Below are 11,891 nucleotides of genomic sequence, written 5' to 3'. Positions count from 1 at the left end.
TCAGACCTTTTCCCGTAATGAAAGTCAACACTAGCTATGCAGAATAAACATGACACCTGAGCTCTCTAACCCTGAACTAGTTGAATAATATTAATTAATGATTTCCTATGACATGCCTATTATTAATAATAGTCTACAACTATTATTGTAATTGTTTTTACTTCCATTTTTTCTTTTGTTTATCAGTACAGTATCTGAAACTTGGAACTATTTTAAGGCATCAGCTCATGAGGATGAAGAAAATGGTGATAAAATTTGAAAAAAAAAAAGACACATTACATTCCTATCAGTATCTTTGTTTATTGGTAAGTGAGTAGATGTAATGCACTTGGAATTGGTTTTTTACTTGTTCTTGGAAAAGTGGAGTTTTTTAGTCAGCATGGAGGTGAAACAGGGCATCTGTTTTTTTTTCTCTTCTCTACCTTCTGGGTACATGTCACGTTGGGAAACCTTCAGGTTGACCATCGTCAAGAGCTCAGTGATCTCCAGGGTTGAGCCATGCTTTTGCAGTGTTTCACATAAGTCCTGAATATAGTATGATCCTGATTCCTTATTGGGAATGGAATAAAATCCTATTAAAGGAGACATAAAAATCAATGTATAAATAGATTCAGCCAAGGAACCTAATAACTTCTATTAGCATCTAGTAACCTTTATTTAACCGGGATTAAAACTCATTAAGATAAAATCACTTTTACATCAGTGACCTGTTCAAGAAGGTAGCAAAATACAAACAACAATAAACATATTGAAAAAAAAATGAGGAAATAAGAAAGATAAATACATAAGTAGAAAATAAAATTCAAATATTATAGAAACTTCCAAAACACACATAATTAAAATTATCTACAATGCAACTTAAATTGCATTGTATAAATAAAGTTAACTTAAATAAAGTCTGCAAATGGAGTGCAGAAGGCAGGTAAGGCATTAAATATAAAATAATTTTCCCTCTTCCTTTTTAAAGAAGACTGTTATTTTTGTTTTTTATTCGATATAATTGATGACAAATAATTAGGTACCAAGCCATATATTGAATTATAAATAAAACGGTATCAGTATGCCCTTGGCTTGTTTTGGGGCATATTATTTATTATTCATAAAAATTAAATCCTCTACTATTTTGTAATGCTTGAAAGACAGTGGGCTTAGTCCTGCAAGTCAATTAATACCTTTGTCAGCTTTACATAAGAGATTTAAATGGAAATTTACCATCAAGAAACCTTTAACCTGATGCCATTGCAAAAGCTTGATATAGTAAAGAAAATTTATAGGAGTTTTATAGTTTTCATTTCTTTCATACTCACCCAATGCTGAAGAGTAACACATGAGGAAATCTGCCCCTGCTGGGATGGTGTAGATGTTAGCTGCTTCCTCCACCTCCTCATCATCCTCATCAGCAGCAAACCCTCCTGCCATGCCAGTTACAGGAGTCTCATGCTTCTTAGCAGCACATGCCTTCATTTTCAGAGATTCACAGATAATCATATTTATAACAAAATTACACCATCTTTGTCTGTGTAGTTAGTTATATATATGTTTCCTTCACATGGAATAAAATGACTGATGTGTTTGATCGGTTTTCTTTACTGTATTAAAGTGGTGTTAAACGACATTAGAGTCACCTGGAAGATGAAGATCTTGGGCTTCCCTACAAGACTTTTGCACTGATCTCCTCTGAAGAGATCAGTTAGTTCCTCGATCTTGATCATATCATCGTAGGCAGAAATTTGCCCTTCTTCCCCATGAGTCAGGAAAATGCAGACAAAGCAGTCGGCATCTGTGTGGTCCATCTCAGCAGCTGTGGTTAAATATTAATATTTAGGTTGAAGGCTGACAATTTTACAGTGAACAAATTGTTTAGAAACATGTTAAAGTTAGATGGTCGCACCGTTATGTAGTTCTTGTAGCACGTTCTTCTTACGTTTGTCATTGTAAACTTTTACATTAAATCCTAAGTCCTGAAAACTTGTAGAAAATAGTTGTAATATGATTGTCATTTTTTTGTTGTTGTTTCATGTTTAATGCAGTAGTTTTTTTGGGGGAAAATGCAGCCTGGACACTCAATTTACAGGACTTACAGGAAACCAGTTTATGTATGCAGAGAAATCAGATCTCTCTCTCTCTCTCTCTTTCTCTCTCTCTTTCTCTCTCTCTCTCTCTCTCTCTCTCTCTCTCTCTCTCTCTCTCTCTCTCTCTCTCTCTCATGTGCTCATCAACAATTTACAATGCAAATACACACTGCTCACACAACCTGACTTTGGGACACACCCTATAACACCATGTCTTATGGTATGAACATGTGTAGCTGGCAAAGAAATGTGACTGATAAAGCCGGTTAATGAATAATTAAATAATTAAATCAATAAACAACACTGTATTTCTGTAAGTACAACTCTGACAAGAATAAAGCAGTTACAGTGAGAGACCTAGCTAGCTGTCTGTGGTAAATATAACAGTGAATAGTCAGAATGTTCTTTTGTTTATAGGGTTGTCATGACAGCATAAAATTTACAGCTTTCTGAGCCTTACATTTAGGTTCAGTAGGTTGTTTTAGTATACATATTAATGGAACTTTAGGGGAGACTTCCAGGTGTCCTGTAAATATATAAATATATTGATGGCTGGATAGATAGATATTGTTTTTATTCACCTTCTTTTGAGGTTGTCTCTGTCTTTATCTGTGCCATGACGTGTACTTGAATTTGTTTGAAAGTTTTTCTGGTTGAAGATTAGTGCATTGCCTCGCCTCTTGTGGTCCATCTTGTACTCCATGGGTGAATCAGCTTTACTGGCAAATAAAATCACATAATATACTTTTTTAATACAAGACTACATATACAGTACATATACAAGATTATGTGGACAACTGAGCACTTGATGTGATTCTTGAACATCCCATCCCAATACATCAATATGAAGTTCTTCCCATTGTTGCTTTTTGTGTCAATTTAAGAATAAGAGCATTTGTGAGTTGATGCAGAGGTCAGTGCTGTTGTTTGTATGGAGATCACTTTATACACAGGCATTGTCATGCCGGAACAGTATGGGAACATTCACATATGTATTCGTCGTCTTGTCTAACGAGTTCTACAACCCATGGATATTATATCAACACAAACACGATAGGATTCATGCTGTTGTTAGAGAGAATACTGTTCAAAATATTATATAATATACAAACAAATAAAAGTGAAAACCTCTAGTTTCATAGGTTAAAGAAATAGTGTCATAATGCTGACAGTTTTAATCCTGACAGTTTTAAAAGTTTGTTTTTTAAGTGGCTCTTGCACTGAAAGGCTCAAGGCTCTTTTTTTAATCAAGGTAGTTTTTTAATTAAAACTACATCAATCATTTTACCGTTTTCTTTTTGCACTCGGCCGAGACATTCTGTTTCTTCAGGTCCTTCACACACAGGATAAGGAAATAAATGTCAGATTTAAATTACCTGTTAGTAGCAGATTAGCAGATTTACCTTTTGCTGTAAATGCATTCATACGACACTTGCTGTAGCTGCTCTTTATTATAGCAGGACACTTATAAAACAAGTCGGTATAAAGCTTTACAGGAATATAAAAATTCTGAACAAAAAAACTCCCTGAGATGATGTGATTAAGATAAGACTAAGACAAAAACGAATAAAAGGCATGGAAACTTACCTGTAACCTGTCACTAAGCAAGTGTGTGACTTTTCTCGGTCAAAAACATTTTAGCCAAAACATTTTAGCACCACCTCCTTTGTACGAGGGTCACATGCACGATCCTACAAACTTTCCTAACATGCTATAATGGATTTATAAATTATTATACATATTGTTATCATTATGTATGAACATAATATGAAATGTGATTATAATCTCTTAAGAATGCAGTATAACACATTACGAATGAATTCACAAGCCATTTTTTTTGTTAGAAGAACTTCTATAATGTGAAATACATTATAACGTTATTATCTTATTCATTTCAAGGTATTAACTGCATGCACCGATCCGAGTCAAGTTTAGCAGGCGCCCTTTAGCAAGCTCCATTTACCTCAGCACGTTAAACATGTCGCTCATTTGGGTGCAAGGTTTACTGTTTCATACATTTTGCATTGTTCTAATTTAAGATTCACTTTAAAATATTGCCTTTTCTTCAGAAAATAATTTAATTTAATAATTACAGTATATATGGTTTAGATTGTTATACCACTAACTGTAAAAAGTACTGTTTGCTACTGCATTAATACTTTTTTAAGGTTTCTTGTGTTTTCATTTTTCATCCAGTAATGGGCATTTTTGTATTTCTTTGCCAGAAACAAATAAATCTTAATAACTAAGCGAGTTGTATACATTCTTTAGTTTTAAAGGTAGAAAAGAACACAGATATCGGATCGGTATCGGCCGATACCGGCAAACGCAGGTATCGGTATCGGATCGGAAGAGAAAAAGTGGTATCGGTACATCCTTAGTATTAACACATTACTCGAGTTTATACTGCTCACAAAGAATTACGTGCAAAGTATAATTAATTATACATATTGATATTACTACATTATTGCAATTATGAAAAATAAAGAGTAAGGAATATAAATGATCAATTACGGCAGACTAAGTAAAGAACAATAGTGAAATCTGGAAAATGTCAAATTACAGGAAGTTTCTTTTTTTATTTCACTCTGGATTTTGAAAGACTTTGGTGTAACTTTGGTAGTAAATCATTAATTATGTGACTTTTACTGTAATAATAATTGTATTCTTCTACTGTACCTATTAAGATCTCATGACTATGTATCTGTTGTTTTGTGTGTGTGTGTGTGTGTGTGTGTGTGTGTGTGTCTATGTGAGTGTTGTCAAAGACCTTTGCACTATGAAAGTGAAAATTAAATTAACTGCTACAATAAACACACTGTGTAATACTTCAGTGCTTTAGCTTGTTGAACAACATCAGTGACTTCCTCTAAATGCCTTTTATCCAAATGTTATTCGAATTAGTGAAAAGGAAAGAAATGTTCATGCTGTAGTCAGATAGTACTTTAAATAAAAGGTCAGTGCTTTATTAGCTTTGTTAATAAGACATCTATATTTTTTTATTTGTACATCACTTTTACGGTTGCATTCACAGATCTCATGAAGATACATTCATTCATTGTCCTTTTTAGTAACAGCTTTATTATGGTCAGGTTCACCGTGAATCCTTAAAGTTTCCTGGGAACAGCAGAAAATTCACTACAGATGAAACACTAGTCCATTACAGGGCACAATGTGCACATGCTCATCCATAACTATAGGCATGTTATAGTAGCCAATATCACTGAATGGTATGTTTTAGTGCAGTGAAAGAAAATCTGATAAGATTGAGAACACACAAACACAACAACAATAACCCCAGCTCAAGATCAAACCAGAAATCCAACAAGACCACAATTTTCCTTGCAAAATATTACAAAGCAATTAATGATAATAGTAGAGTTCTGAACAATACCAATGCACTGTAGTAATGGTGAACACGCTGGGTCTGGCTGTTACTGGTTACTATTTATTGCACCTAAAGTAGAGTTTTTTAGTCAGCATGGAGGTGAAGCAGGGCATCTGTTTTTTTGGCATTTTTCCAAGTCCCATTTTAGCATCACGTCGGGAAACCTTCAGGTTCACTAGTGTTAGGAGCTCGGTAAACTCCAACGTTGAGCCATGCTGTTCCAGCATTTCACATAAATCCTGAATGTAGAATGTTCCAGACTTGATATCGCGAAAGGAATAGAACCCTATACAGAAAAAAATATTAAAATCAGTGATTTCATTTAAATATGATCAGCCACTGAATCTATATGACCAATAAGTTATAAACAGGGTTATGTATATAAAAAAGTGAGCTAGATAGACTTTATATGTGCAACTCCACTGAATTATATCTACACAGTGCGTTCATAACACATTGGATAAGCAATAAAAATATTTCATATGTACTTTTAGCTCTGACCCGCTGATAAGAGCCAGAATTTCAATCACTTTTTTGTTCCATACTAACCCTCTGCTACAGAGTAACACATGAGGAAATCTGCCCCTGCTGGGATGGTGTAGATGTATGGTAAGTCCTCTTCTGTATCATCAGAAAACCCTCCTACCATGCCAGTTACAGCATCTTCATATTTCTCACCAGCACATGCCTACATTCACAAAAACACAAATTGTTTGTTTTATTGAATATTTGTTTGGAATTATATGATTAGAGATCATTCAATCATTATCATATGCATAACCAAATTATAATATCTGTAGCATTTCCTGCATATGTAATGAAATGCTGGTACATTTAATACAGTTTTGTAAAATATTAAAGGAAAAGTAGTCACTTGGAAAATGAAGATCTTGGGCTTCCCTACAAGGCTCTTGCACTGATCTCCTCTGAAGGGATCTGTTATTTCCTTGATGTTGATCATATCGTCCGAGGCTGAAATTTGCCCTTCTTTTCCATGAGTCAGGAAAACGCAAACAAAGCAGTCAGCATCTGCGTGGTCCATTTCGGCAGCTGTGTATAAGCAAAAGTTAATATTGTTGATCTTACAGAATTTATAGGAAATAAATCAGCTCTCTGAACCATGTTGAAGTTCAAGAGCATTGTACCTTTAAGTATTTCTTTGAGCACCTCGGTCTTATTTTTGTTATCATGTATGTTCACTTCAAATCCTAAGGCTTGAAATCTGAAATATAAGTAGCAACACGTTCAGTTTATCTTCTTTTTACAACGGTAGTTTTAGGTAGTTTAATCTTTAAAGGCTGGATTCATAATTATAAATATTCATTAGAAAAAAAGTGTTTTTGTGCCCTGTGATAGAATTTACCAGAGCCTTACAAAACTAAAAGTCTAAAATGTCTAAAACCTTTGTTTCAGGATGTCTCTGTCTATCTTTGTTCCACGGCGTTCCCGACCAAATTGAAAATGTTCATGGTTGAAGATTAGTGCCAACCCTCGCCTCTCGTGGTTCATCTCGTACTCCATTGTTGGATCAGTTTTACTGGCAATCAAAAACACATAATATACGAGTCTGATGCAGCATCAGATTTCAAAGGTGATTTAATTCTTTATTTGACCATACAGGATAATGTAGATGAAAATATAATATTTACAGACGTCAGGTTTAATATGAAAAATACATTACAGAGGGCAAAACTGTAAGCAGTATCAGCTGTACTTGTTAATATTTATTCAAGGTGAAATCAGATACACAAGCTTTCCACCGAGGGTCATAGTGCCTTAAACTGAAAGGAATTCAATAAAAAACTGCAATTGCATCCACCAACTATACAGATTTGTGACATGAGTGGCTTCCAATGCTGTATCAACACTGTTCACTCAAATATGATAACATTTGAGCAGATTTTTGAGAGTATATTACATAGAAAAATCTTTAGTTAGAGAGGCACAAATTAAGAGGAACATTATACATTATTCTTGGCAATATTGTGTCCCACACATTCACAGGGCATTACAAATACTCAGTAAATTTTCTGTAGTTTTACCTTTTTCTTTGTTCACCAGCCTTTGACATTTTCAATCTTCTGGCTGAATAAACCCAAAGAATGAGGAAATTAAATGACTTGGAAGTTAAAAGTTTGAGCTGGATTATCTGGTCAGACTCTACTTACTTTAGTTACAGCACAAGAAACCTCACCTGAAACCTGTAGGTAACTAAATGAAGGGTGAGGACGAGCTCAGGTATATAGAGAATGCACTGTTTATATAACAGCAAAAACTTTTTATACCAGGTGTAGAACAAATTTACTATAGCCATAGCACCACCTACTGGAGAGAGAGAGAGAGCGAGAGAGAGAGAGCGAGAGAGAGAGAGAGAGAGAGAGAGAGAGAGAGAGAGAGAGAGACTTTACCTTTCACATTGTGCACATGTCTAACCTGGTGATATTTTATTTATATTTTATTAAGTCCCATTAATCCCCAATCACTCACCAAATGCTAACAACTCACCAATCCCAATCTGAGAGAAGTCATTAGTAATAATTTAGCCAACAACCAAGCCAACTGCCACCTGATCCAGACAAAGCAGTTATAGACCACTTCCTTATGTAAATAATCTGCATCTAGGTGGAATTTTTCAAATATCCAATATGTTTATATTATTAAAAAAAAAAAATGTTAATTTGCTAAATTTAGTAATTATTGTATTAAAGATGCATTCATTCTTTCTGCATATAACATATTTCATTTTGTGAGACAGATAGATTTCAGACATTGTGGGGAATAAATGAAGATCACATGGATTTTGTTTTGTGTGAATGCCTTCTAATGGAATGAATGAGTGCCACAATCAGATCCACGAGTGAGATGGATGGTCAGCATTTCATTTGTAATCCAAGATGATCCAAGAATTATGTAAAAACTAAATTGTCACCACATCAAATATTACAAGAATTACTTTGTTAAAATGTTTTTTATAATCTATAGAAAATGAATAAAGTCTGCAGTTCTAGTCCCTGTGTATGAGCTGTTATTATAGAAATAGTAATAAAAAATAAACTTGGGTGTTAATGTTAACCCACCATTTGTTACATACTGTATAGAATTACTGAGAAAAGCTGGCACAAACTGTCAACTGTACTGTTGTACAGATATAGTGCATACCTCTAACTCAGATTGTGCCAGTGGTATAATATGTTTTATTTGGTGTAAACATTTTTCATTATTGTGGCTGAATTATTATTTAATTTGTTCATAAAGCATGTTCCATTACGAGACATGTATTCTTTCTTCAAATCTGCTGGCATGTTTTGTGTTTGTCTGAGCTTTTTTGTTTATCTAGTAGGCTAGAATGTCACAAGTTACACAAAATCTGTTTTATCACTTATATTCCAATATGCGTTTGAAACTGACTTGAGATCTCATGTGATCTGGTTGCACTGGTCCTTAAACCACCTCTGGTAGGTAATATCCACTGCCTACTGGGAACACGTAACAAGACCTGCTGTTTTGAAGATGCTCTGACTTACCTGTCTAGCCATCATCATTTGACCCATATAGTCACTTAAATGACCCTTATAGTCACTTAAAGCTACCTTAAGCTTGCCCATTATTTCTGCTTCCAACAAATCAGCTTTGAGAATTGACTGTTCAACTGCGTCACTTAATATATTCCGCCTTTTGAGGTGCAATAATATTCTTTTGGTGACAATGAAGTCTGTAATGAGAGCAGCTCATTATTGTAGGCAAATTTGCCCTTCTTCCCCATGAGTCAGGAAAATGCAGACAAAGCAGTCGGCATCTGTGTGGTCCATCTCAGCAGCTGTGGTTAAATATTAATATTTAGGTTGAAGGCTGACAATTTTACTGTACAGTGAACAAATTGTTTAGAAACATGTTAAAGTTAGATGGTCGCACCTTTATGTAATTCTTGTGGCACGTTCTTCTTACGTTTGTCATTGTAAACGTTTACATAAAATCCTAAGTCCTGAAAACTTGTAGAAAAATAGTTGTAAAATGATTGTCATTTTTTTGTTGTTTCATGTTTAATGCAGTATTTTATTTTATTTTATTTTATTTTATTTTTTTATGGTTTGATGGGTGCAGCATAGACAGTCAAGGGACTACAGGACAGTTTATGTATGCAGAGAAATCAGATAAAGCCGTTACAGGGAGAGTCCTAGCTTGGTGTCTGTGGTAAATATACAACAGTGAATAGTCAGAATGTTCTTTTGTTTATAGGTTTGTCATGACTACATAAAACTAGCCGCTTACTGAGCCTAACATTTAGGTTCAGTAGGTTGTTTAGTATACATATTAATGGAATTTTAGCAGAGACTTCCATGTGTCCTGTAAATATATAAATATATTATTGGCTGGATAGATAGATAGATAGATAGATAGATAGATAGATAGATAGATAGATAGATAGATAGATAGATAGATAGATAGATAGATATTGTTTTTATTTACCTTTTTTTGAGGTTGTCTCTGTCTTTATCTGTGCCATGACGTGTACTTGAATTACTTTGAAAGTTTTTCTGGTTGAAGATTAGTGCATTGCCTCGCCTCTTGTGGTCCATCTTGTACTCCATGGGTGAATCAGCTTTACTGGCAAATATAATCACATGATATACTTTTTAAATACAAGACTACATATACAGAATACATATACAAGAGTATGTGGACAACTGAGCACTTGATGTGGTTCTTGAACATCCCATTCCAAAACCACATAGCGGCATACCCAGATGGGGCCGAGCTAAGCTAACGGCAACAGGGAGAAAATAATTAACCCAATAACAAACGGGTGAGTAAGACAAGACTCATAACAGACAACACTACCAGAATTCCCCCAATGTTCTGGAAAAGAATGTCCAAGCAGAAGTCCTGACAGTGAAATGACAGTCTAACATCATGCAGAAAAAAAAAATGAAATTTTTCAAAAAAGTATTTTATCAGAATTTAATAAAAAAATCTTCCTGAGATGATACGATTAAGACAAGACTAAACAAAAAATAATAATAAAAAGCATGGAAACTGACCTGTAACCTGTCACTAAACAAGTGTGTGACTTTTCTCAGTCCGGCCAAAATATTTTAGCAGCACCTACTGAGTGCCCTTTTCTGAAATATTTTAGCACCACCTCCTGAAATCTTTTTTATATGGTCTCATGCATGATGACCTAACATGCTGTAATGTATTTATAAAATAATTTACATATTGTTATAGAGGAACTTCTTTAATGTTGTGAAATACATTATAACATTATTATGTTATTCATTTCAAGGTATTAACACATTAATGAAGTTTATACTGCTTCAAAGAATTATGTGCAAAGTATAATTATGCATATTAGTATTACTACATTATTGCAATTATGAATGAAAAATAAAGAGAAAGGAATATAAATGATCAATTATGTGAAAGTAATTTCATCAGACAATATAAGTACAGAAAAATAGTGAAATCTGGAAAATATCAAATTACAGGAAGTTTCATTTTTTATTTCAATTTGGATTTTGAAAGTCTTTGGTGTAACTTTGGTAGTAAATCATTAATGATGTGAATTTTACTGTAATAATAATTGTATTCTTCAACCTATTAAGATCTCATGACTGTATATCTGTTGTTTGGTGTGTGTGTGTGTGTGTGTGTGTGTGTGTGTGTGTGTGTGTGTGTGTGTGTGTGTGTGTGTCAGTGTTGTATAAAGTACTAGAAAGCAATACTTGAGTAAAAGTACAAGTATCGTACTAGAAAAAGACTTTGGTAGAAGTGATAGTCACCTTTTAGAATATTACTCAAGTAAAAGTCTTAAAGTATCTGATATTTACTGTACTTAAGTATCAAAAGTCATTTTCTGATATTTAATGTACTTAAGTATTTGAAGTAAAAGTAAAAAGTAAAATTTCAGTGATTTTCGGTAGACATAAGAGGCACTTCATCCGGTATGAAGAATCTTTCATTCCAATGTACAGAAACATTTCTTGCAAATATGGCCACGGGTGTATAACGTTATCTTCTTCACCCTGTTCACCACTATCGTCGGGGTGGTCGTCTACGACAGAGGTGGCTAAACCGCGGCTCCTCTTTGCCTCTTTCATGCGGTTCTTACGTTCATATCGAAGTTTGTGTGTCTTTTTATTTTGCGTGTTCGCTTCGCTTGAGTTCAATACGGTATTTTCGTCAAACGCACATGTGAGTGGGATGAAAATACCTCAAAGTTTCCCAGTAGGAGCAAGATCATTTGAGTAAACAATTTATGTCAAGTACGCTCTCAAAATGGCAGGGAAAAAAGGTGATGATCATGTGTGCCCATGTGTATGATGCGGCTCTTTGTGGTAGGGGAGACCGGGGCTGGTTGTCTCACGGGTTGGTTGTCACATTGCTTATTCCAGACACACTAGATGGCGCTGTGGTAAAATTTTGATATCAAT

General features: G+C 34.4%; 2 protein-coding genes across 8 annotated transcripts; both read right to left on the bottom strand.

Moving 5' to 3' along the window:
• Positions 1-280: 280 nt before the first annotated feature.
• On the bottom strand, positions 281-3,902 carry LOC132847599 (caspase-6-like). Of its 4 annotated transcripts, none has more exons than XM_060873031.1 (7): positions 3,660-3,900; positions 3,361-3,405; positions 2,654-2,786; positions 1,892-1,968; positions 1,626-1,801; positions 1,308-1,458; positions 281-572 (listed from the first exon to the last, which is right to left on the bottom strand). In XM_060873031.1, exons 3-7 carry the CDS (start codon positions 2,773-2,775, stop codon positions 343-345), a joined length of 756 nt encoding a protein of 251 aa, XP_060729014.1. In that variant the 5' UTR covers positions 2,776-2,786; positions 3,361-3,405; positions 3,660-3,900; the 3' UTR covers positions 281-342. The 4 variants fall into 4 exon arrangements, with proteins under 4 accessions (XP_060729014.1, XP_060729012.1, XP_060729015.1 ...); XM_060873029.1 differs by having other exon boundaries at positions 2,654-2,791; positions 3,660-3,883; XM_060873032.1 differs by lacking the exon at positions 3,361-3,405 and having other exon boundaries at positions 3,660-3,902.
• A 1,309-nt stretch (positions 3,903-5,211) lies between these two features.
• Positions 5,212-10,559, bottom strand: LOC132847596 (caspase-6-like). 4 transcript variants are annotated; one of them, XM_060873021.1, is made up of 7 exons: positions 10,500-10,559; positions 9,928-10,065; positions 6,863-6,997; positions 6,606-6,682; positions 6,335-6,510; positions 6,010-6,148; positions 5,212-5,746 (listed from the first exon to the last, which is right to left on the bottom strand). In XM_060873021.1, exons 2-7 carry the CDS (start codon positions 10,047-10,049, stop codon positions 5,517-5,519), a joined length of 879 nt encoding a protein of 292 aa, XP_060729004.1. In that variant the 5' UTR covers positions 10,050-10,065; positions 10,500-10,559; the 3' UTR covers positions 5,212-5,516. The 4 variants fall into 4 exon arrangements, with proteins under 4 accessions (XP_060729004.1, XP_060729007.1, XP_060729006.1 ...); XM_060873024.1 differs by lacking the exons at positions 9,928-10,065; positions 10,500-10,559 and adding exons at positions 7,503-7,545; positions 7,655-7,699; XM_060873023.1 differs by lacking the exons at positions 9,928-10,065; positions 10,500-10,559 and adding exons at positions 7,503-7,545; positions 7,629-7,694.
• Between the last annotated feature and the right edge of the window lie 1,332 nt (positions 10,560-11,891).

Source organism: Tachysurus vachellii, chromosome 6, assembly GCF_030014155.1.
Source record: "Tachysurus vachellii isolate PV-2020 chromosome 6, HZAU_Pvac_v1, whole genome shotgun sequence".
NCBI lineage: Eukaryota > Metazoa > Chordata > Actinopteri > Siluriformes > Bagridae > Tachysurus > Tachysurus vachellii.
The sequence above is the reverse complement of the archived record's forward strand: the minus strand, read 5'-3'. Positions and strand labels throughout refer to the sequence as shown.

Excerpts from the sequence above, each read along its gene's own strand:
- LOC132847599 (XM_060873029.1), bottom strand. The coding sequence starts at position 3,389 with ATGTCTCGGCCGAGTGCAAAAAGAAAACG. Across the intron at positions 2,792-3,360 it reads CCGAGTGCAAAAAGAAAACG|TAAAGCTGATTCACCCATGG; the intron begins GTAAAATGATTG and ends TTTATTTGCCAG. Across the intron at positions 1,969-2,653 it reads AGAGACAACCTCAAAAGAAG|TTTTCAGGACTTAGGATTTA; the intron begins GTGAATAAAAAC and ends ATTTTCTACAAG.
- LOC132847596 (XM_060873021.1), bottom strand. The coding sequence starts at position 10,049 with ATGGAGTACAAGATGGACCACAAGAGGCGAGGCAATGCACTAATCTTC. Across the intron at positions 6,998-9,927 it reads AGAGACAACCTCAAAAAAAG|TAAAACTGATCCAACAATGG; the intron begins GTAAATAAAAAC and ends TTTGATTGCCAG. Across the intron at positions 6,149-6,334 it reads CCAAGATCTTCATTTTCCAA|GCATGTGCTGGTGAGAAATA; the intron begins GTGACTACTTTT and ends TTGTGAATGTAG.